At 50.9% G+C, this 24,376-nt stretch overlaps 1 protein-coding gene across 1 annotated transcript in view; it reads left to right on the forward strand.

Annotated features, from left to right (window-relative positions):
* Positions 1 to 9,588, forward strand: part of LOC306815116 (olfactory receptor 14J1-like) — a gene marked incomplete at both ends in the record, with an annotated part of 389,316 nt that extends 379,728 nt beyond the window's left edge. The window contains one exon of the mRNA XM_079331742.1: positions 9,490 to 9,588. Coding sequence (XP_079187868.1) covers positions 9,490 to 9,588 — 99 coding nt within the window. The remainder of the gene's footprint in view (positions 1 to 9,489) is intronic.
* Positions 9,589 to 24,376: the final 14,788 nt, after the last annotated feature.

The raw sequence follows: 24,376 nt of genomic DNA on the forward strand, positions 1-24,376 counted from the left end.
GACCAATCTCCTCAGTGCTGCATTTGCCTGTCTGAGATCCCTGCCAGGGGACTGGCACAGCACCACACACCTGCTGGAATGTGTCCTGGCCCTGCAGAAGTCACACAGCTGCGTGACACAAGGGGTTTTATCTCCTGGGCATTCCCAGTCTAGCCCAGCTTCTGCCCAGCTCAGCCCAGCAGCCCATTTTGTGTGAGACTCATGGCAGTGCCCACTCTGGGGTGCTCCAGCACTGGGGCACTCACCCATAGCCCTGGCCCCTTGAAGGGCTCGCAGCTGCTGAGGGGCAGAGAGGGAGGTCAGCCTCCACATCAGCCCAGGGCTGGAGCTCCCCATGGCAGAGGAAATGGAGCTCAGTGACAGTGCAGAACTGGGCCTGGCTCCAGGAGATGGCCAGCACAGGCTGCCTCTGCCTGCTCAGTGCCAGTCCCTCTCTCTCCCCAGCCTGCACAGCAACCTGGGCAGGGACAGAGGGGCTGGCCAGAGCTGGTACCTGCAGCAGCAGCTTCCTCTGCATTCCTCCCTGCAGGTACAGAAACACTCCTTGCTCCTCTCCCTGCACATCCCTTTCCCCAGCTGATGTGTCCTGGCTGGCTGGGCTGGCTTGTCCTGCTGGCCCAGCCCCTGCTCCTCACAGAGCCCTGAGCTGGCACTGCTGCTCAGGACACACCAGGTTCTGCTGCTGTCCATGGCAGGGCTGCAGGGAAGCAGCAGCTGCAGGGGGAAGGTTGCAGAAAGGCTCTGGGCACTGAGGCTGAAAGGGGAACCACAGGGTCCGCAAGTTCCCTGTGTGGGAGCTGAGCTTGTCAACCCTTGAGCCCTACCAAGTGCTGGGGCTGCACCTCCATCTCCAGAGAAGTTGTGACAGTTGGAAACAGAGACAAATATTTCCTGCTTGATTTTTTATTGTCTTTGCTTATACAGGAGACCTGGATCCATATGCAGAAGAGGTGTTTGTGTGAGATAACACTGCTAGAGTGATATGAATAGTATTTTACATCTGAAAATAGCATTTCATGCATAATACACAAAGAGAAAAATATATATGATGAGAAGAATCTCTGAGTTTTTCAGAAGATGAGGGACTCATTGATGTTCCAGTAGTCAAACCTGCTCAGATACTTTTCCCACGGCTTCCTTGAGATGAGGGGTGACCACCAGAGGCCAAGGCCAGCCAGAGTTCTCTATCCTGTGCTGGCACCTTCTGTCTGGGAGAGCTCTTGCATATAGGGAATTTTTTAGGGGGAGTATCAATTTTGGCCATAGGAATCTGGTTAGATGGATGGTTCTTTTCCCTAGGAAGGAAAGGGGGGCCCAGTTCTCCAACAGTTGAGAGGCAGCCCTCGATATGGCAAGGTAAGCTGGACCTGTCAGGTGGCCCCCAGGAGGCCAAACCAGCCAGATCTGTTCCATGTCCTCTTGGTTCCATGGGGCCCACAGTGTCACAATGGTCTCCATGGTTCCATGGGGCCTTGCAGTGCATCAAAGATCTCCATGGATCCACGGTGCCCTGCAGGATCACAACAGTCCTTTGGCTGAATGAGGTGCTCACAGTGTCACAATGATCTCCATAGGAAAGAAACAACTGAGCCTCAGTGATTCAGGGGCAGATGAGGGGAAGTCATCAGAGGCCAAGGACTGTCAGACTTGATGGTATTTGCAGATTTTGTCTGGGAGTAATCCCCAGACACATGGAATTTTAGAGATGGAATACGTATTTCATACACGGACATCTGGAGGAAAAGGACAGCTCTTTCCCAAAGGAAGGAAACACAGAACACCAGTGTTTCAGGGACAGATGAAAGGGGGCCATCACAGGCCAAAGCCAGCCAGACCTCTCTGTTCTGAAAGCTTTTGTCTGAAAGCAATTCTTGGATATATAGAATTACAGAGGTGGAATCCTAATTTTGACCATTTCTGCATTGATAAGAGAGACAGTTTTTTCCATAGGAAGAAAAACAGACCAAGTGTTTCAAGGGCAGATGAGAGGTGGTTCCTGGGAGCTCAAGCAAGAAAGACCTTTTTTTACTGGAAGCTTTTGTTACAGAGGAATCCTTGGGTATACTGAATTTGGGAGGAGGAATCTTAATTTTGACCATGGACACCTTGAGAAGAAGAACGCTTCCTTTCCATTGGAAGGAAAGCACCAAGCTCCAGTGTTTGGAAATCAGGTGAGAGGAAGCCCACAAGAAGGCAAGGGAAGACAGACTAGTCTGCCCTGTCAGTTTTCACCTGGGAGCAATTGTTGGATGTTCAAAGTTTTGGAGGTGGAATCCAAATTTCAGATAGTCAGATGGATGGTTTTTCCATAGGAAAGAAAAGTACAAAGCCCAAGTGTTTTGGAAGAAGATGAGAGGTGCTCACCCATTGGCCTAGCCAGCCAGATCTGTCTTTCTGGAAGCTTTCATCTGGGGGCTATCCTTGGACATAGGGATTTTTGGAGGTGGAACCTCAGGTTTTGTTGTGGGTGCCCAGAAAGGCACAAGATTTTTCATTAGGAGTGAAAGCACAGAGCGCCATATTTCTAAGGCAGATGAGAGCCAGACCTCAGGAAGCCAAGGCCAGCCAGACTTGTCAGATATGGCAGCTTTTGTCTGGGAGATGTCCTTGCACATAGTGTATTCTGGAGGTGGATTCCCAGTTTTGGCCACGGGTGGCTGGTCAGATGGGAGGTCTTTTTCCATAAAAAAGCACATCGTGCCAGTGTTTCAAAAGAAGGTGAGAAGTTGCCCCCAGGTAGTCAAGGGAGCCAGATCTGGCTGTCCTGGCAGATGTAATCTGGGAACAATCTTTTCATGTAAGAAAATTTGGAGAAGGTATCCAAATTTTTGCCATGGGCCCCTGAAGGAGAAGAACAGTTCTCCCCAGGAAGGAGAGAAGGAGAACACAGAGCCCAAGTGCTTCAGGGGCAGATAAGCTGCTAGGACAATCTGGAGCTTCCCTCCGGCTACTAGAAAGAAGCCCAGAGCCCTGCAGGAAGGAAGTAAAAGAAACAAAAGAGGCTCCTTCTCCTGGTGGTGTTCACAGCTTTATTCCGGATGTGGTGCTGGGAGTAAGAGGAAGTGGGAATGCCTGGACCTTGGATTTTAAACCCTCTGCCAGGGGCGGAGTAAAACCAGAGCCCGGCCAATCATCTCAGGGGGGAGGGGAAAGGGGAGGGGAAAGGGGAGGGGAAAGGACTGAACCACAGGACATGGTACAGGGGAAGTTAGGGAGATACCATTTTCAATGCTACACACAGCAGCATATTAAATGAAACAATAAGCAGCGGCCCTCAACATGTGTCACTATCCGCCCAACCTGAGTGGGAGTCGTGACTGGTTCTTTTATGGATCTCATAGCACAAAAGACACCGCAGGGGACAAAACCAGTTTACTTCTACAGAAATGCACTTTATTTAGTGCCAACCAAAATGCGATAGTGGGAGAGAGAGAGAGAGAGAGAGAGAGAAAAGGGTTCGGGATTATAGCTACCAAGACGGGCAGACGAATCCTTATGGAGCCAACCAATAGATGTCTGTTGCCGTCTGGGGAGATCTCAGGGGTCTCCTCTGAGAAAGTCACTTTTATAGTCCTTTCCCAAAGAGTGGCTTCTGGCCAAAGGTGGGAAGATTTAGGACTATTGTATGTGGAGATCGTTACCCTGAGGAACAGGTGAAAACAGGATGTTTCAAGGCACACCAAATCATCTTTGTTGTTATGAACACACGCAGGGTAGCCCATACTGACCAGTCCATTGTTCTTCCGTCTGTTTGTTGAGTCAGCACCCTGTGACTAGTTGTCATGAGAAACCAGTCCTGGTAGGCATCACCTGTGGAACAGTCACTTGGCGTTCCTCACATCCCTGGCCAGTGTAGGCCTCAGGCGAGGGTCGTTGGACAGAAACAGATGAGAGGCTCAGATGGACTCTCACACCTTGGAGAAGGCTTGGAGAATTAAAGCATTAAAGTGAAACAGATATAAAACAAGAATAAAAGTTTGCAGTTTAAGTGAAAATATATTTTTAGCAAACAGAAATATGTAATTTGTAAGCAAAGCAATATATTAAAGAAGATAATAAAATACTTTAAAGTTTAGTAATAGAACCTGTTATAAAGTTAGTTAAAACTTTAAGATGTATTCATGTCAGTTTTTGAAGTGTTATATGATTGGCTGAAAAATGACGCATTTTGGCAAAGCCATGAAAGGAAAGCAATAAATGATTGGTATAAAAAGATACTAGCAAGCTTTTTAGAAGTATTTGATTGGCTTAAAACTAACATAAGACATTGTAATTGAGAATGAGGCAGCTTCTGTTACGGCGTTGGATATAGCACCATTAATGTCTCACCCTTCTATGAGACTGATGCCATAAGGCAATAAACCATATTTTACAATATCTCTCATTTGCCCTGTCACTCATAGTATTTATATCCCAATACTGTGGTACCAAGGAGACCCCTGTGACACTGCAAGGCCTCATGGAAGAAAGAGGCCCCATTGTGACACACCAGGGAATTGTTCAGACAAGAGGCCTTTGACACTTCATAATGCAGACTGTTGAGACACTCTGCAGCTTATGGAACCATGGGGCCATTATGTCATTGTGCAATCCCATGAACCAAGGAAAGCATTCTGACACTGCAAGGCGTCATGGAAACAAGGGACCATTGTGACACTGTGAAGCCCCATGGAAACAAGAGATCAGTGTGACACAGCTGGCCTCATGGAACAGATCCAATATGACATCCCATTGTGACACTGCAGGCCCCATGGAAACAAGGGAACAGGTAACAGGTCTGTTTGGCTTGGCCTGACTGGTCCAACTTCCTTGGCATGTTGAGGGTTTTTCTCATGTGCCCCTGAAACACTGGGGCCCTGGGCTTTCTTTCAAAAGGAAAATAATTGCCCTTCTGACTCAAGCATCATGCCCAAAATGGGATTCCCAATATCCAGGGATTGCTCCTACACAAAAGCTGCCATTAGCAACAAGTCTGGCTGCCCTTGTCTACCTGGGGACCAGATCTCACCTGCCTTCAAACCCTGGGGCTCAGTGCTTTCCTTCCTATGGAAGAGAAGTCCCTCTTGCACAGGCACCTATGGCCAAAATTGATACTTTCCTCCCCAAAATTCCTATCCCTAAGAGTTTCTCTCAGACAAAAGTTACCAGGACACAGGCTGACCTTGGCCTCTGGTGACACCTCTATTCTGCCCTGAAACACTGGGGCTCCATGCTTTCCTTCCTGTGAGAAGAACCATCCTTTTCTCTAGGTGCCCACGGCCAAAATTGGGATTCCACCTCCAGAAGTCCTATATCCAAAGATTGCTCCTACACAAAAGTTGCCATTACAGACATGTCTGGCTGGCCTTGGCCTCGGTGACTGCAGTTCATCAGCCCTGAAATACTGGGGTTCCGTGGTTTCCTTCATGTGGAGACCACTGTGACATGTTGGGAAGGCATGAAACCAAGGCACCATTGTGAAACTGTAGGGCACAATGAATCAAAGGGATCATTGTAAAACTGCAAGGTAACAAGGATCTAAAGGACCATTGTGACACTCTGGGGACCCTGTTGAACAAAGGACATCACTGTGATACTGCTGGGCCACATAGTCCCAAGGGGCCAGTGTGAAGCATCAGGGCTGTGTGGAACCAAGAGGCCATGGTTGCTTTACAAGGGCCTTGTGCAGCCAAAGGGCCATTGTGATCCTGCAGGGCACCGTGGATCCATGGAGACCATTGTGACACTGTGGGACCCCATGGAACCAAAGGGGAGATGGAACAGGTCTAGTTCATTTGGCCTCCCATAGGCCACCTCACAGATCTGGCAGATCCTGGCTGTTGAGAGTTGCTTCTCATCAGTCCCTGGAGCACTGGGGCCCTGTGCTTTTCTTTCTATGGAAAAGAAACCTCCCTCCTTCCAGATGACCATGGCTGAAATTGGACTTACCCTAAAAATTCCTTGTATTGAAAGATTTTTTTTCCAGACAAAAGGCATAAGGACAGCCTCTGGTGGTCACCTCTCATCTGCTCCTGAGACACTCGGGCACTGCGTCTTTCCACCTATGGAAATGAACCAAACATCTCGTCTAGGGGCCATGACTAAAATTGTGATTTGGCCTCCAAAATACTATCTATGGAAGGATTGTTCCCATACAAAAGTAGAAAGAACAAAAAAGTCTGACCAGTCTTGTTCTTCTGCTAAATTCCTTATACTACTAGCAGAATGTTTCAATTTGCCAACACCTTGGAGAGGGCCCAGAAACATCCCAAGGTGGGGTTTAGCGGCTGCAAGAACATGATTACTGCATAGGGGCAAAGGAACTCTGTGCTCAGTGGAGTGGAGTCTGAGGACAGCCGATGAGAAACCTGGGAGAGATGGAAGGATTGCTTCAGAGATGGTGGATCCTTTTGTCATAGCAGAGAAGAGCTGAAGAAATAAAGAATTAATGCCAGGAAGAGCTGGGGAAGGCCAAGGATAAATGGATTTCTCTCCCAGGGCAGGGTTGTGGTGCAACTCGTTCCCCAGAAGGAGACTGGAGCAGCCCAAGGCTTTGTGTGGCCAGGCAGAGGCAGGCAGGATGCAGAGCTGACAGCAAAGGTGGGACAGCCGGGGGATGATGACAGCCTGCAGGGACAGAGGCGCAGGGCATGGACACCATAGGACAGCCTGGGCTGCAGAGGGCACAGGGATGGGCAGCAGCTGAAAGGCCCTGCCAGAGCCAACTGCTGCAGCACTTGGGCCATGGCTGCTGGCCCTGGGCCTGAGGCCATCAGAGGACAAGTGAGCCTTGCTGTGCTGGGGCCTCATTGCCTCCTTGTCCCTGCTCAGCCACCTGGCAGGGGCCGCTCCATGATCCTGCCCTTGGCATTGCACATCCCCAGAGCCCAGTGGCCCAGGAAGAGCCTTGAGCAATGAGGGAGGGACAAGATCTGCCTTGCCATGGGCTGGGGCCTTGGCCCTTTGCATTCATGAAACATCCAGGTTTGCTCAGCATCAGAGACACCTTTACTTTCCTTGTTCCTACCTCTCACCAGTGCATCCATTGTTCTGCTCTATCTGGTACCTTGGGGAATTTTCTCAGTCCTGTCTCTCAGTGAGACCCATTTAAAATTCAAGACACTTTCACGTTTCAATTTAATTTTGAGTTCTTGAGAAGATTTTTGAAAAACATTCTCTCAGGGACTGAATCTAATTTAAAAAAGACCAAACTCCTGAGAGGGTCCATCAAGTCGCTGTGTTTTATCTCCTGGCCACAAGGGAGATAATGGCAACCAGGAAAAGCTTCTAAAAGACATTTCTACTGAGAAGCTGCTCCTCTCCCAGCCCAGCAGGCAACTGAGGGTACAGGAGCCAGGCACAGACAGGCTGAAGGCAATCAGGGCTGGGAAGACATTGAGCTGAGACCTCACTTGGGGAAACATTTCCACAACCCTGGACCATGTGGGTCTGTGCTTGCCGGACAGTGTCCCCTGTGCTTCTGGAGGGCTCTCTGGAGCCAGCACAGCCCACAGCCTGGGGGATGTGTCAGGAGGACTCTCCAGTTTCTCTGAGGCACAGCAGAGAGGAGGAGGAGGAGGATGTGTTGCAGAGCAGGGCTGCCCTGGGCACTGTCAAGAGGGACAGGGCAGGATGGCTCCTGCTGCCAGGGATGCTGCAGGCGCTGAAGCTGGGGCTGCAGCCAGGGGCTGCCCAGGGCTGTCCTGCAGAGCAAGCTCCTGCAGCCCTCAGGGACTCTTGGCCAGTCCCGGGCATGTGCCACCTGCCAGGGGCAGCTCTCAGCCTGCCTGGCAGAGAAGATAGATGGTGGAAGGAGTGACCCCCATCAGGACAGATTGCTCCTGCTGTGCAGATCGTGCTACATGGCCAGGGCTGCTCTCAGCTTTCTCCTCAAGGCAAGGGAAAGGGGCTGTCAGGTGTGTCTGTGTCACTGAGACTCCTGCACTCTTCCACTGGGCATCAGCAGATCTGCCGCAGATCTCCCTCACAAAGTGCCTCCTCACCCTCCTCTGCCTACAGACAGCAGCAGCAGCACCTTCTCTTGCAACATCTCAGTTTGTGTGAGCTACCCTTAAGGCCCTGCTGGCAGGGAGATGCCCCTGGGCAGTGCCCTATGTTGGGAGGGTTCTGCAGGGCAGAGCTGAGCCCCCACAGCTAGGCTGGGCTCTGGGAGCACTGGCAGGGACAAGCTTTGGTTGTAGAGAAATAGCTCCCAGTAGGCACAACACTAGGCAGTAGAGAGCCACACCAACCCTGAATATCCCTTTTGTCCATCTGCAGTGGAAAATATGTGGGGATTTAGAGAGATACATTTCGAAACTGGAGTCTGAAAAAGTATTTTTAAGAAAATTTTATGTGTGAGAACCCTGTAAAAGCAGGAGGTAATGAGCAAAGGGCAGATGTGTGGAACCAGATGACTGCACTGGGGCACAGGGAGGCCTTTTATCCCAAAGGGATTCTAAAATCCCTGGCTGAGAGCAATGCTGAATTTGAGCCAGTAACTCAGCAGCAAAACTATAAACTCAAAAATAAAAAACTTTTACGAATTACTACCAAAGTAGGAGAAGATCATTTGATAGTATTCTGAAGAATATTTCATAGGATTGGCTCAAATAATTTGTTCCCACCTGGTCAAAATCTTCTTTTAACAGCTCAGAATGCCCAGAGTGGTGCGATGTCCAACAGCAGCTCCATCAGCCACCTCCTCCTGCTACCATTTGCAGACATGCTGCAGCTGCAGCTCCTGCACTTCTGCCTCTTCCTGGGCATCTCCCTGTCTGCCCTCCTGGCCAACAGCCTCATCATCAGCGCCGTAGCCTGCGACCACCACCTGCACACCCCCATGTTCTTCTTCCTGCTCAACCTGGCCCTCAATGACCTGGGCTGCATCTGCACCACTGTGCCCAAAGCCATGCACAATTCCCTCTGGGACACCAGGAACATCTCCTATGAAGGGTGTGTCATCCAGCTTTTTTTATTTCTGTTTTTCATTTCAACAGAGCTTTCCCTCCTGACCGTCATGTGCTACTACCGCTACGTGTCCATCTGCAAACCCCTGCACTATGGGATCCTCCTGGGCAGCAGAGCTTGTACCCACATGGCAGCAGCTGCCTGGGCCAGTGCCTTTCTCAATGCTCTGCTGCACACGGTCAATACATTTTCCCTGCCCCTGTGCCATGGCAATGTCCTGGGCCAGTTCTTCTGTGAAATCCCACACATCCTCAAGCTCTCCTGCTCCAAATCCTATCTCAGGGAACTTGGGCTTCTTGCTGCTGGTATCTGTTTATTATTTGGTTGTCTTGTGTTCATTTTTTTCTCCTATGTGCAGATCTTCAGGGCTGTGCTGAGGATCCCCTCTGAGCAGGGACGGCACAAAGCCTTTTCCACTTGCCTCCCTCACCTGGCTGTCATCTCCCTTTTTACCAGCACGGCTATATTTACATACTTGAAGTCCCCCTTTCCATCTCCTCCCCATCACTGGATCTGTCCCTGCCAGTTCTGTACTCGGAGGTGCCTCCAGCCCTGAATCCCCTCCTCTACAGCCTGAGGAACCAGGAGCTCGAGGCTGCAATGTGCAGACTGATGACTCGATGGGTTAAGAAACTGTAAATTGCTTACCATTTTCTGCAAACCACTTGCATTAAAAACATATTTGATACTTTTTGTTGGATTCATATTGGAGGTTGTCTTAGTTTACATCCAAAATATTGACCACAAAAAAAAGCCAACGTTTGTGCCATTTCTCATTTTGATTCCCTCTACATTCACTGTGACCCACAGCTGATGTCAAGGAGAGTTGACCTCTTGGTGGCTTTGAATGAGCTGAAGGATTTCTTTCCCAGTGAAGTTTTCTCCACAGATGACCCTTTTGTTCCGTCCTCTGGAGCTGCAGCAGCAATGTCTGTGTGCAGAGCTGGGGCAGATAAGTGCTGGCATAGCAGCTGTGCCCAGCAGCAGCAGCACTTGGTGTTGCCAGTGCTGCTCCTGTGCCACTGTCCTGCTGCCCTCCTGCCCCTCGTGTTGCTGCAGGGCCTGAGTGCTCGTGGGGACGGGCACAGCCCTGGGGGTGGCAGTGCTGGGGCTGCAGCAGGGACAGGCCATGGGCACTGCTGGGGCAGCTCTGACGCCTCAGGGCAGGGCCTGGGGGCTCGAGGCTCCTTGGCCAGGCTCTCTCCAGAGCACTTGGCCAGGCCAGTGCTGAGCAGAGAAAACCCCCGTGAGCAGCCCCAGGCTGGCCGTAGGCAGGCTGGGGGAAACAGTATGGCTGGTGCTCTGCAAGGTCCCTGCAAGGGGGACACCCTGGCAAGGAGTAGCAGTGCAGGGGCTGATCCATCCCCACTGCGCTGGACACCCCAGGGCAACGTCCCAGAGCGTCCTCATGCACCTGCCAACAACATCTCCCCTCTGCAGCCCTGGCCTCTCCCCCAGCTCACACGGGTGCTGCATCCTTGCAGGCACAGGCATGGCAGCACTGGCTCAGGAGCCCCTGTTTGCTCTGCACAGAGCAGGTGTCAGCATCCCCATGGTGCTGCTGTGGGGAGATGGAGCTGAGTGAGCACAAATGCCATCAGCCCCTGGGGTCAGCAAGGGTTGGGGGACACAAAGGAAACCACTCAGGTTTGTTGTGGCCTCTACAGTCAGCCAGAAAGTTTGTTCCTATGAGCTGTGAGTTTCCTGTCCCACTGCAGATGTTGTTGCTCAGAGCCAGGGCTGCCTGGCAGCCGCCCCCAAATTGCCCTGAGCATTTCCTTTACTTCACAATTGCTCTCTTTACTACCCCAGTTCCAGATTTCTTCTTACTACCCACACCTATTCCCTCATGGACAAAAAGCCCATCCCTCTCTGGCCTCCCTCCCTGTTTCAGTTCCTGAGCTAACATCATGGGAATGTCTTTTGGGGCTCAGGATCATCCTACAAGTGCTTCAGGAATTGTTTGCAGGGTCCTGCAGTGCCTCCTGCTGCTCCCTTGCAACAGGTACCACAGGCCAGGGGGGCACATCTGGGCTGCTGTGTCTGGGTGTGGGGCTCCCTGTTCTGGGCAGTGAGGAGGGGCTGGAGAGGCTCTGCAGGACTGACAGGATGGGCTTTAGTGGCTGTGTGGAGAAGCTGAGGGACCTGGACTGCTGGACCTTCTGAAGAGGAGGCCCAGGGCTCATCCTGCAACTGCTCCAAAGGTGGTTTCAGAGAATCAGAATTAGCCAAGCTTGAAAAGACCTTGGAGATAATCAAGTCCAACCTGTGCCCTGACACTACCTTTTCTTCCTGAGCCTCCTCCTCTCCAAAATAAACATCCCCAGTTCCCTCAGCTGGTCCTCACAGGTGTTGTTTTCCACACCCCTCACCAGCCTTGTTGCCCTTGTCTGGACATGCTCCAGCCCCTCCATGTCCATCCTAAATTGGGGGGCCCAGATCTGGACACAGCACTTGAGGTGCTGCCTCACCCGTGCAGAGTAAAGGGGAAGAATCACTGCTCTACTCCAGCTGGCTGCACTCCACCTGACCCAGGCCAGGAGCCATTGGCCTTCTTGGCCACCTGGACACACTGGCCTCCCAGTGTCACAATGTCCTTTGGTTTCCTGGGGCTCTGTGTCACAAAATTCCTTGGATCCTTGGGCCCCCCAGTGTCACAATGGCACCTTGATCCCCCAAAGCCCTGCAGTGTCACAGTGGATCCTTGGTTCCATGAGGTCTCGCAGTGCAGCAATGCTCTCCTTGGTCCTGCAGTGGCACAATGCCCTCTTGGTCCCAAGGGGCATCATGGTGTCAGACATGTTCCCTTCATTCCAGGAGACCCTGAGGAGCAACCCTTGGTTCCATGGGTCCCACAGTGTCACAATGGCCCATTGGTTCCACAAGGCCCTGCAGTTTCACAGTGGCCTCTGTGGTTCCATCAGGACCCAGACTACCACAATGGACTCCTTGCTTCCATGTAGCCCCACAGTGTCACAGTGGCCCCTTGGCTCTGTGGTGCCATGTCATACACAGTGCCACCATGGTCCTCTCAGTTCCACGAGGCCCTGCAGTGTCACAATGGCCCCTTGCTTCCCCAGGGCTCTGCAGTATCACAATCAACACAGAATCACCCAGGCTGGAAAAGATCTTTGAGAACATCAAGTCCAACCTGTGACCCAACAACACCTTGTCACCCAGAATGTGGCACTCAGTGCCACATCCAGTCAATCCTGAAATGCTTCCAGGGACGGTGATGCACCCACCTCCCTGGGCACCCCATTCCAATGCTCAGTAACCATTTTTGTGAAGAATATTTCCTAATGTCCAGCCTAAACTACTCCTAGTAGCTCAGGACTGTGTTCTCCTGTGCTGTCACTACTTCCTGGCTGCATCCTCTTGTCAGGGAGCTGTAGAGAGTGATGAGATCTCCCCTGAGCCTCCTTTTCCCCAGGATAAACAACCCCAGCCCCCTCAGACACTCCTCACAGGACTTGTTTTCCAGACCCCACACCAGCCTTGTTGCCCTTCTCTGGTCATGTACCAGCCCCTCCATGTCCTTCCTAGATTGGGGGACCCAGAACTGGACACAGCAGTCGAAATGCAGCCTCACCAGTGCTAAGCACAGGGGAAGAATCACTTCCCTGCTCCTGCTGGCCACACTGTTTCTGAACCATTGTAGTCAAAGGGGATGGATGAGGGAAATGGTGGGGAGGGGGTGGAGACAATATGCGATTGATTGTCAGCCATGAAGGGTCTTAATTTTCATATTCATTCAGACTGCATTAAAAGGTGCAGGGGGTCAATATAATTTGGACATTGCTTATATCCTTCTACAAACAGGAAAAAAACCAAGACAAGACTTCTCTATGCAGTATTTCCAATAAAGTATATTCACTTGGAATACACTTCTGAAATTTGTCTAATTAACCACAGAAGATTTGAAAACTTAATTTATTCCCAGAGGTGTTTCTTGTTTGGGTGTTTTGAAGAAATGTTTATTAGTCTTTGCACTGGATTCATGAACTGAAGTGCTCAAGAAAGAAGAGGCCTTTGAAGCAGTAAAATGCATCAGCATCCTCCAAGTGGCTGAGGATTCATCCTCATCAGAACAGAAATGAACAAAAATGGGCACAGCTTTGTGGCTGCCCCAGCTCTGGGATGGGCACTGGGCCTGGATCAGGAGCAGCTCTGGAGAGCCTCAAGGCCAGGGCTGTTGTGCTGGCCTGGGCAGATGGGATGGCAGCAGGGGCTGCAGAGCTCCCAGGAGCTCAGGGAGAGGGGAGCAGGGCACACAGGGAGCCTCCTTTTGCCTTGGCCAAGCACCTTGCCCATGGCTGGGGCTGAGTCCTGTCTGAGCTGCAGCTGCTGCTGTGCCCTTGCCAGGGGCTGAGGCTGTGGGGCCACTGCCCAGAGCCCCCTGCCCTGAGCAGACCTGTGGGGCCAGAGCCGGCTGGGCTGTGCTGGGGAGAGGCCCTTGGTGCTGCACAGAGCTCAGGGCAGCTGGCACAGCTTGCAGGGAGCTGGGCTGGCCTGAGAGAGCCTGCCAGAGAAAGCAGCAGTGTCCATCTCAGTCTGGCTGAGCATGCAGGGGCAGGACTCAGCCCAGCCCTTGTGGGGCAGGGCCAGCGCCTGGGGAAGGCATTGGAAACAGGCAAGTGGCTGAGAGAGGAGGTCGCTCTGTGCCCTTGGTGGCATGCACAGAGTAGGGAGGGAGCCCAGGACATTTGTCAGCATCAGCTTCTGTCCCAAGCCATTGCCAGCCCTGGCTGCTGAGCCCAGGTTCGTTGTAGGCTGAGTTTGGCTGTGGCCCAGCTCCATCCTCCTGTGAGGCTCAGGGCCTGTTCCGGGCCATGGCCAGCCCTGCCCGCCCTCTCTGCTGGCCCAGAGCCCAGCAGAGCCCGGGGCAGGGCTGTCAGTGCAGCCCACAGGTGCCACGGGCTGTGCAGGAGCTGGCAGAGGCTGCACAGCAGGGAGGCCATGGGGCACAGAGCCCCAGGGCTGCTGTAGCCCCATGGCACAGGAACCGTTCCCACCCGCAATGCTCCTGTCCTGCCCTGGGCTGCACAGGGGCTGTGCCACCATGGCTGGGGCAGGGGGCACAAAGTGGCCATAGAGCCACTGCTGGGGCTGACAGCAAGGCCAGGCACACACAAGGAAATGCTGTGCATTGCCTGTGCTGGGCAGGGCTGGCTGTGGCAAGGACAGAGCTCAGCTGGCCTTGGTGACTGCAGGAAGAACTAAGAGCCCAAAGAGCCTCCATGGCTGTGCTGGAGACCAAGACTGGAGGAGGGAAGTGCCGGGCTGCTGTGGAATTGAGAGGGGATTTCATTCCAGGAGACACTGATGTGAGGCTTAGGAAGGCTTCAAGAGAAGAGAAGCTTCTCAAGCCTCAAAGCGGGTGATGTTACCAGATGAAAAACCATATCCACCAGGCAAGCACACTCTATGCTTGTTCTTCAAAACCCACTGGCCCACGGAGCTGCACAATGCCCATTGTGTGAGAAGGAGAATTCGAAAACAGCTATCTCCAGTTGTGCTGATTTTTACAATTCACAGGGCAGTCAGGTTTGACTCTGGCATCACCAAACACCAATGAGCACTGAAGAGACCCTGAGGACAGAAGAACACATCTGTGAAGGGGAGGGAAAGTATGTTGATGATTTCAGGGAAATGATTATCACACGTGTATTTATTCTGGGACAATCACTGAATATGTAAAATACAGTCTCTAAGCAGGAACTTTCCCGTACTCAGCATGCACACCTTTGGGAGGAGCTATTCCCCCTTTGTGCCTCTGGCTGAATGAAGAATTCTGCTTCTTACTGCTCCCTTGGTATGAAGCAGTTTCTTCTACTTTTTTCCGATTTTGAATAGTAGTGTCATAATGGCCCCTTGCTTCCATCATGTGGGTCACAATGGTCAGCTTGGTTCCATGAGGACCCCAAAGTGACACAATGGCCCCTTGGTTCCATGAGACCTTTTAGTGTCATAATGATCTCCTTGTCTCTGCACTGTCACAATTGGATTGCTGGTAACATGAGACCCCAAAGTGTCACAATAGATCTTTGTTTCCATAAGATTTCATATTGTCACGATATTCTCATCAGTTTAATCAGTCCCTAAAATGTCCTAGTGGTGGCACTGCAGCTTTAAAATGGCCCTTGGTTCCATTATGCCCTGCAGTGCCACACCGACCCCACAGTGCCACAATGATCCTCTTGTTTCAGGAGGGCCTGAAGTGTCACAATGGCTCTTTGGTTCCATTGGCCTCTCCTGTGATACAAGGGTTCCTTGATTCCATGAGCCCTTGCAGTGCCGCAATGCTCTGCTTCTTCCATGAGGTCCTGAAGTGTCACAGTAGCCACTGAGTTCTGTGGGGTCCCAGAGTGTCACAATTGCCCCTTGTCTCCACAGCATCACAAAGGACACTCAATTCCATGAGGCCCCTTGGTGGTACAATGGATTCCATGGCTCCATGAGGCGCCTCATTGTAGCAATGGTCTCATTGGTTCTGCAGTGTTAAAATGGTTACTTGGTGCCAAGGGGTCCCACAGTGCCACAGTGGCCCCTTGATTCCATGAGGTCCCATTGTGTAACAATGGTCTCCTTGGTCCCAAGGGGATCCTCAGTGTCATCAAGGACATTTGATTTTGTGAGATGCCATGTGTCACAATTCTCTCCCTGTTTTCCCAGTGTCACAATGCCCTCCATGTTTCCATGGGGCTCTGCTGTGTCAGAATGGCCCCTTGTTTCCATGGGGCACCCCAGTGTCATAGGGTTCTCTATGGTTCCACAGTGTGACAATGGACCCTTGGTTCCATGGGGACTCACAATGTCAAAAACGTCTGCTTGGTTCCATGAGGCCCTGCAGATTCAATGTGAACTCAAAGTGTCATCATGGCCTCCAGGATTCCACGAGGCCCCAGAGTGTCACAATGGACCTTTGGTTCCATGGGGTCCCACACTGTTGCATTAATCCTGAGTTCCATGGGCCCTGTAGTATCACAATGGACTCCTTGGTTCAAAGGTGCCACACAGTGACACAATCATCCCTCGGCCCAACAAGACCCCACAGTGTCACAATGGTTCCTTGCTTCCATTGCAGGCTCACAATGGATTCCTTGGTTCCATGGGGCTGCAAAGTGTCACAGTAGTCTCCATGATTCCATGAGACCCTACAATGTTACGATGGCCCATTGGTTCTCTTGGGCCCCACAGTGCCATGATGGTTTCATAAGGCCCTGCTGTGTCACAATGGACCCTTGGCTCCATGATGCCCCTTAGTGTCACAGTGGTCCCTTGGTTCTTCAGTGTGAGAATGGCCCCTTGGTCCCTTGGAGCTTACAGTGACACTCTTGTGCTCTTGATTCCATGAGGCCCTGCAGTGCCACAACGGTCCTTTGGTTCCACGTGGCCTGAAAGTATCATCACAGTCTTCATGGCTTCATGAGGCCTTGCAGTTTCACAATGGCCTCCTTGGTTCCATGATGCCCTGTAGTGTCACAAAGCTCTCCTTGGTTCCATGGTGTCAGAATGGCCCCTTTGTCCCATGGAGCCCCACACTGTCACTGTGGTCCCCTTGATTCCATGAGGCCCTGCCGTGCTGCAATGGCCCCAGTGGCTACAGTGGTCTGCAGTGAGTCTCTCTACAACTGCCTGAACAGAGCGTGTAGTCAGGTGGGGGTCAGTCTCTTCTCCCACTCAACCATTGGCAGAATCCGGGGACACAGTCTTAAGATTAGCCAGGGGCAGTTTAGGTTTCACATCAGGAAAAAATTCTTCACTGAAAGAGTGATTGGGCATTGCAATCTTCTGCCCAGGGAGGTGATGGAGTCACTTCCCCGGGAGACATTTAAAAAAAGACTGGACATGGCAGTCAGAGTCGTGGTTAAGTTGATGAGGTAATGTTATGTCATAGGTTGGACTTGATGATCTCAAAGGCTTTTTCCAACCTAATTCATTCTGTGATTATGTTTCATAATAGTCTCCATTGTTCCATGAGGCCCTGCAATGTCACAATGGACCTTTGTTTTCATGAGTCCCCATAGTGTAAAAATGGGTCCTTGGTTTAATGAGGTTCCTGGGTGTCACAATGGTCTCCTTGGATCCACAGTGTCACAATGGCCCCTTGGTCACACTGGACAATGGGCAGCAGCTGAAAGGCCCTGCCAGAGCCAACTGCTGCAGCACTTGGGCCATGGCTTCTGGCCATGGGCCTGAGGCCAGCAGGGGACAGCTGAGCCTTGCTGTGCTGGGGCCTCATTGCCTCCTTGTCCCTGCTCAGCAGCCTGGCAGGGGTCACCCCATGGTCCTGCCCTTGGCATTGCACATCCCCAGAGCCCAGTGCCCAGGGAAGAGCCCTGAGCAATGAGGGAGGGACAGGATGTGCCTTGCCATGGGCTGGGGCTCAGGCCTTGGCCCTTTGAATTCATGAAACACATCCAGGTTTGCTCAGCACCAGAGACACCTTTCCCTTTATTGTCCCCACCTGTCATCAGTGCCTCCAGTGCTCTTCTCTAACTGGAATCTGAGTGTTCAAGTTCAAAATGCAAGAAATTCTCAGAACATTGGGTATGTAAGCCAAAGCTTAGAATTAAATACAATTGAGAAAGGTTTAGCTCTAGAATTCAAGATATAGGAAAACTAAATGGAGTTAGAAATGTAACAGGAATTTTTAGAGTGCAGCAATATGAATTTGTGTGCTGTGATATAATCGGCTAAGAAAGTTTACACTGTAGTATGAGTCAATACGATGAAATATTTTAGCATTGAATTAGAAACATAAATATCTCTTTTGACAGTGCTTTATTGATTAATAAATTCTTAAACTGCCTTGTTACCATAAGTTTTGTGACTTCTAAGCCATGCTGTGAACATTTGTAAAACAAATTTACTCTTTCTGCCTGGATAGAAAAAAAAAAAATAAACCAAACTTTCTAAAGCAACTCAGAACTCTTGTATCTCTTTTTCATTCAGAAAAAGAAAAAATCCCGATGTTATGGGCTGATGTTTTGACTAGCTCCTCTCCGTGCACTCCCCCGCCATGCAGCTGCTGGCGCCTCCCCCAGGCTGTTTTATCTAGGCTGCTGCTTTTCGGCTGGCCGGCTGCTGCGCTTCGGGTTTTTTTGGGTCTGCTCTCTCTCTGCTGCCGTTGCTTAGCTGCCCCCCCTGGCCGCTTTAGCTGCCCCCCAGCTGCTTTAGCTGCTTCACCCCTCCCCCCCCCCCCCCCCCCAGCTGCTTTGGCTTGTCCTGGGCTCGCTTTGGCTTGTCTTGGGCTTGCTTTGGCTTGCTCCCAGCTGCCCCTCCCCCTCTCTCCCTTCTCTCTGTCCCAGGGATTTTCACCGGCTCCGGAGGACACGGATCTGGACTTTGGGGACCACCTCTGGAGGTCTGCCCGGGAGGCTCTGCCGCCCTTCCCTGCGAGGATCGGCCCGGTTCATCTCATCTGGGTCTGTGCTGGGAAGTGCTTCTTTTGTATTTTTGTTAATAAAAGTTTTTTCCACTTTCCCCTGAAGGAAATTCTTTCCGAGCTCGGTGAAGGAAGGGGGGGATGGGGGGGGGGGGTTTGGAGGTCTTTTTCCCCAAATTTGCCCTAACCTTGGACACTCAGGGAGCAGTGAGGAGGAAAGACTCTCCCTGAGCCAGGAAGGCGGCCGGAGATCCAGACAGAGCTCAGAGCTGGTGGAAAAGCCTCATGGAGGGGACGCCCCCCACAAGTGCTTGGAATGTGGGAAGGGTTTTATCTACAGATCCAAGCTGATCCGGCACCAGAGAATCCACACTGGGGAGAGGCCTCACAAGTGTGGGGAATGCGGGAAGGGATTCAAAGACAATTTTCATCTGATCCAGCACCAGGTGATCCACACTGGGGAAAAGCTGTATGAGTGTGGGGAATGTGGGAAGAGCTTCAGCGACAGGTCCAGCCTGATGTGGCACCAGGTGATCCATACTTGGGAACGGCCCTGCACGTGCTTGGAATGCGGGAAGAGCTTTTGGTGGAGCTCCACCCTGAGAAACCATGAGTGCATCTACACTGGGGAGAGGCCCTACGAGTGTTCTGTGTGTGGGAAGAGGTTTCGGAGCAGCTCCAATCTTGTCCTACATGAGCAGATTCACAGAGAGGAGAGGCCCTTCTGCTGCCCCGACTGCGAGAAGGGATTCAAGCAAAATGGCAACCTCACTATCCACCGGCGCATCCACACTGGGGAGAGGCCCTACGAGTGTCCTGAGTGTGGGAAGAGCTTCTCACACAGTTCAACCTTGACTCGACACCAACGGAGCCACCGCTAAGGTAAGCCCTGTGAGTGCCCCAAGTGTGGGAAGAGCTTCGTAGTGTGCTCCAGCTCCATGCCCCGTGGGAGGATAGGTGTTGGATGATCCCCAGTGACCCTTGTTGGGCAGAGCCCTGGTGATCCGTGCTCCTGGAGATCCCTGTTGGGTGGGTGGAAAGGGTTGTTGAGATTCCCATCCCTTCTCCTTGTCCTGCTGTGTTTTGGTTGGTAATAAATTCCCTTCCTGTGCCCAGGCTGGGCCTGTTGTTCCCGTTCAGTGCTTGGGGCAGACTGTCTCCCATTGCTTCTATAAACTCCTGGGCCTCTTCTCAGCTAACCAGAAGAGGCGCTAAAATAATTGGGCCAATCAGAGCGCCTGGCACTGATGACTCCTCATTGTCCAGGCAGTTCCACAGTGCCCAGAACTCCTCACCTGGACTCCACCCGTGCCCTTCCCTTTCCCCCTGTGCCCTCCACCAGGGGAATTTTGGGAGGGGGAAGGTGTCAGAACCTGCCTGGCCGTGGAACTGTGACCACGGGAAGAAGGGTCCCGTGGCGACCATGGGGCACTGGGTGTCGGGGTTGCCTCAGAGTTCTTGGCTACTGTGGGCTGCTGGGTGATCACCCCTGGACCTGTGTCCTACACACACAAGGCTGTTTCAGGAGATGTCAAGTCCCAGTGTCACTTCATTAACAGCACCAACCATGTGAGGTTGGTGCAGAGGAACATCTCCAAATGGGAGCAGTTCCTGCACTTCGGCAGCGATGTGGGGCTGTATGTGGGGACACCTCCTCTGGGGACAAGGTTGGCAGGTATTGGAACAATGACCTGGAATGGATGGAGTGCAGATGGGCTGCAGTGGACAGGTTCTGCTGGCACAATTATGAGTTGTCCAGCCTGTTCCTCATGGAGCGCAGAGGTGAGTGTGAGGCAGTGCGTGTCCTCTGGGGCCCAGCCCTGGGAATGACCCTGGAGTCCCTCAGAAACTCCCTGGAAATCACCCGAGATACATCAGCCCTTCTTGTGCCCATCCCTGGGCCTCCTGCTCCCCCACCCCAAGTGACTCTGGTGGCTCTCCCAGTCCATCCCAGTCTCTCCTGGTGTCCTCACAGTCCCTCCCAGTGTCACCAGACTCCCTCTGAATTCCTCTCTGTTCACAGCCATTCCATTCCCCATCCACTTGCAGTCCTACTAATTCCACTCCCAGACCTCCACCCTCTTTCCCAGCACTTTCCCAGTCTCTCCCAGTCTTTTCCAAGTCCTTTTTCAGTCCAATCCCGAACCGCCACCCTCTCCCTCCCTCTCCCCTTTCCCCAATCTACTCCACTCTCTCCCAGTGTTTCCCCACTCTCCCGTTTCATTCCCAGTCCCTCTCAGGGCCACACCAGCCCTCTCCTATCTCTCCCAGTTCCCCCCAGCTGATCCCAGTGTGTCCTCACTCTCTCATTTTGCCCCAATGTGTCCATCTCTCTGTGACACTTGATTTCACAGCTTGGCCGCAGCTATGATGGATTTCTACCCTGTCGAGATCCAGCTGAGGGACAGCAGGAGCTCTTAGGGCATGTGGTGGCCACCAACCTGGTGCCTAATGGGGACTGGATCCAGCAGATCTTGATGCTTCTGGAAACCCTCTGCAATGAGGAGTCATCTCCACCTGCCACGTCAGCCTGGAGCACCCCCTGAGCTGGGACTGGGGCACAGTCCAGACCCCGAAGTGCAGGGGGAGTGGGGTAGGCACTGGTAGAGCTGGGAGGGGGATTGGGGTGTCCTAGGAGTAACTGGGAGGGAGTCTGAGATAGCCTGGTTTAAACTGAGAGTGTTGCAATGTTTTCTTACCACTTATGGTTTAAGGGAGATGTGGTTTTTCTTTAATAGTTTGTTTCTGTTCTCCCCTATGTTGTTTGTTTAGCCTAGATTGTGCCATCTTACCCAGTTGCCTGTCATTCCCAAATGCCTGCCCCTTGTGGAATATTCTTTGCCCTTCCTCCTGCTAAGCTGGCAATCCCTCCTTGTGGCAACCCTCTGCTAGGAAATCCCCTTTTGAAATCACCTGATCTTGGAAGCCCCATTGGTTTGTTTAAATTGTTCCCTCCCCCTGTGTTTCCTTGTTGAATTATGTATTGTAAACCCTGCATTATGCTTCTCCCCATCTCCCCAGCCTTCCCCCATTAGTTGGTGGTACCCCCCACTAGAACCTCCCCTGTATAAAAATCCCGGCACACCCAGCGTCTTCGATTTTTGCCCCTGGACCCTCCTTGGTAATAAACTTCCTTGGAAACCATACGGAAGACTTCTCCCTCACCCTTGCCTCTGCCTGTGCCTGATTAGACCATAGTGAAGTAGTGCCTCTACCCAGCTAAGCTGTATCTCAGATCTCTGTTTCTGGGTACAGCCCCCTCCTTGACACGGTGTCAGGAACTAGCAGGTTGAATCCAGAACTGCATCAGGCTGGTGCCACACGTGGGGCCCCGACTTTGATTTTTTGGGACCAGGTGGAGAGGCTGTCTCTAAGGGTCTTGGACTGTTAGGCTGTTAAGCTTTTGGGCCATCAGTGGCCGCTGTGTGAACACACCGCTTTTTGGTTGGTGGTCTCCCAGGGCTGAAGAGACAACCTTTCCAGCACCCAGTAGGTCTCTTCTTGACAGAGGACCTTGTCTGTGGCTTTTTGTTCCAGAGGCCAATGGTGTATGCGTTGTCCTTATGGAGCGGGGGCTCAAAAGTGGAGGGCGTGAGGGTGCACTGCTCAAAGGGTTTGAGGGGAGCCACAAAGCAAAGGCCACCAGGTTGGTTGCGCAAGGCACCACTTCACCCCAGATCCACGATTTGATTGTCTGTTAGTATGTGGGACATGCTGTTCTGAGACAGACACAACCTTGTCCTATATACACAAGTGAAGTTGTCTGGTTGGTTAGATGCATTTCAAAGTGGCAAATGCTTTGGTCTGTCTCCAGGCAGGTATCTTCGTCATCTTCTAAAGTTCCCTCACATATATATCTCAATTGTTTTCTCATAGAACAGGGCTCTAGGCTAATGGTCTGCCTGTTTCTTTCAACTTCTCATGCCCACATTCTATGTTCACAAGGATACAATACACTCCCTTCATGATTTAGTCCTAGAGCAACTATTGGATATATTAAGTTCACAGATGCACTATGTATATTTAAAACAAAAACTGTCACTGTATTTGTCTCAGGGTCATAGGTAAAATTAACCAAAACCCACCAAGACTGAAGCTCTCTTTACATCTCAGAGGCATTATCCCAAACAATTTCGCAAATTTCAGCAGGGAATATCCCTTCTTCACCTTCCCTGATAACTACGGCATCCACTGACTACATCCACATTTGTACTTGAGTACATCCAAGAGCCAGAGAAATGTTTGCACTAGCTGTGCCTAGGGCTTTAATTATTACCTCATGGTCTTGCTCTTCTATATTTTCCCATTTTAGTAATATTTTGGTTAGTTTCCAATGATTGTTATCTAGTGCTAATAAAGAAGATTGCAAAGGCTGCTGTAATTTAACTAAATCACTTCCCATCACAATTAATTTGTTCATTAACACCTCTGCGTCCTTTGTGTTTAAAACTTCCAATCCTGTTCCTAATATCCCAGTTATTTCTCTCTTTTTCTTAAAACTAGAGGGCATATGGTTTTGAAGCCAAGTAGTCCATTCCGTAAAAGGAGTTTTGAGAAATGGGGCAAATTCTGGCTGAATGGTAGAAAGCATTTACCTGCATTCCCATTTCTACTCGCTTTAGAGACCATTCTGGGTTAGTTAGCAGTCTTTGAATTCCTGTTTTCTTATTAGCATATGATCCAATTTTAGTAATTGTGGGATTTATGGGTTGTTCCTTTTTCTTTGAAATAACCGGAGTTTGGATTGCTACAGCCCTCTCTGACACCGGTGAGGTTGATTTGGCTTTCATTTTGTGAAACTCGGTGCAATATTGAGTAAGATTAAAATCAAGATCAAACCCTTTTGCTGCGCATCCTTCCATTTTAAGTCTAAATTCAGGGCATGTGGTCAAAGATTTGTCACAGCAAATCCAGACCAACTTGGATGACTTCCATGGGTGGATGGTAAACCTCATGGAACCCATCTTTACAAATGCATATTCACATCTCCAAACATTCTTCCCTTCTCACATACTTGCATTTGTGATCCTTAAAATTTTGCTTAAAGCCCTACGAGAGTAGGGATCGTCCGCTTTCCCTTGGCATCGATAAATCCCAGTTACATTGTACTGATGTGGTGTTGCTTTGACTCTTATTATAGTCGTGGTGATGACCACAAGGATCACAACCATTTGCATTATGTCCATGATAGCTATAAGTCCATTACTCGCTGTTCTTGGTGAATTTCAGCTTCAGGTCTCCGTCACCTGGTGCAATTTTCCAAATTTCTTCAGGAGCCTTCTTCACTCGGGAGTGATGGATGCACTCCTTCTGTTCCTTGATCTTGACTGCTGTGAAGGTGGTGACGAGGACCTGGAATGGTCCTTCCCACTGTGGTTCCAAAATCTTCTCTGCAAAAGACAACATATACATAATCCCCAGGTTGTACATCATATACCGGTCCATCTAATTCTCTGCTTTGGGCCCCAGCCACATATTTTTCAATTTCTCAAAGTTGTTTATTTAGGGCCACCATGTATTTGGGTAGAGTTTATTCCTCTACTTGAATGGGTGTTATTCCTTTTGGACCGTATATGGTCTCCCATACAATATTTCAAAAGGGCTTAATTTCCCTTTTGTTCTTGGTTTTGTTCTAATCCATACTAATGCCAGTGGAAGAGCCTGGGGCCAAGGCAAATTTGCCTCCTGACCCAGCCTAACAATTTGTTGTTTGATCATATTTTCTTTACTTGGCCACTGGATTGAGGTTGATATGGAGTATGCAATTCCCAATCTATTCCCAAGTGGTGACTAATTTGCTGTACAATTTTGGAGATAAAGTATGTCCCTCTATCAAAAGATATTAGCAGCTGGGACTCCAAAACGTGGTATTATTTCTTGTAACAATGCCTTGGTCACCTCTCGTGCCTTAGCTGTCCGGGTAGGGAAGGCTTTTGGCCATCCTGAAAAGGTATCTGTTAACACTAATAAGTGATGATATCCCCCTTTTCTGAACAATTCCGTAAAATCAATTTGCCATTGCTGCTCAGGTCCACA

Source organism: Erithacus rubecula, assembly GCF_903797595.1.
Source record: "Erithacus rubecula genome assembly, contig: scaffold_100_arrow_ctg1, whole genome shotgun sequence".
In the NCBI taxonomy this organism is placed as follows: Eukaryota; Metazoa; Chordata; class Aves; order Passeriformes; family Muscicapidae; genus Erithacus; species Erithacus rubecula.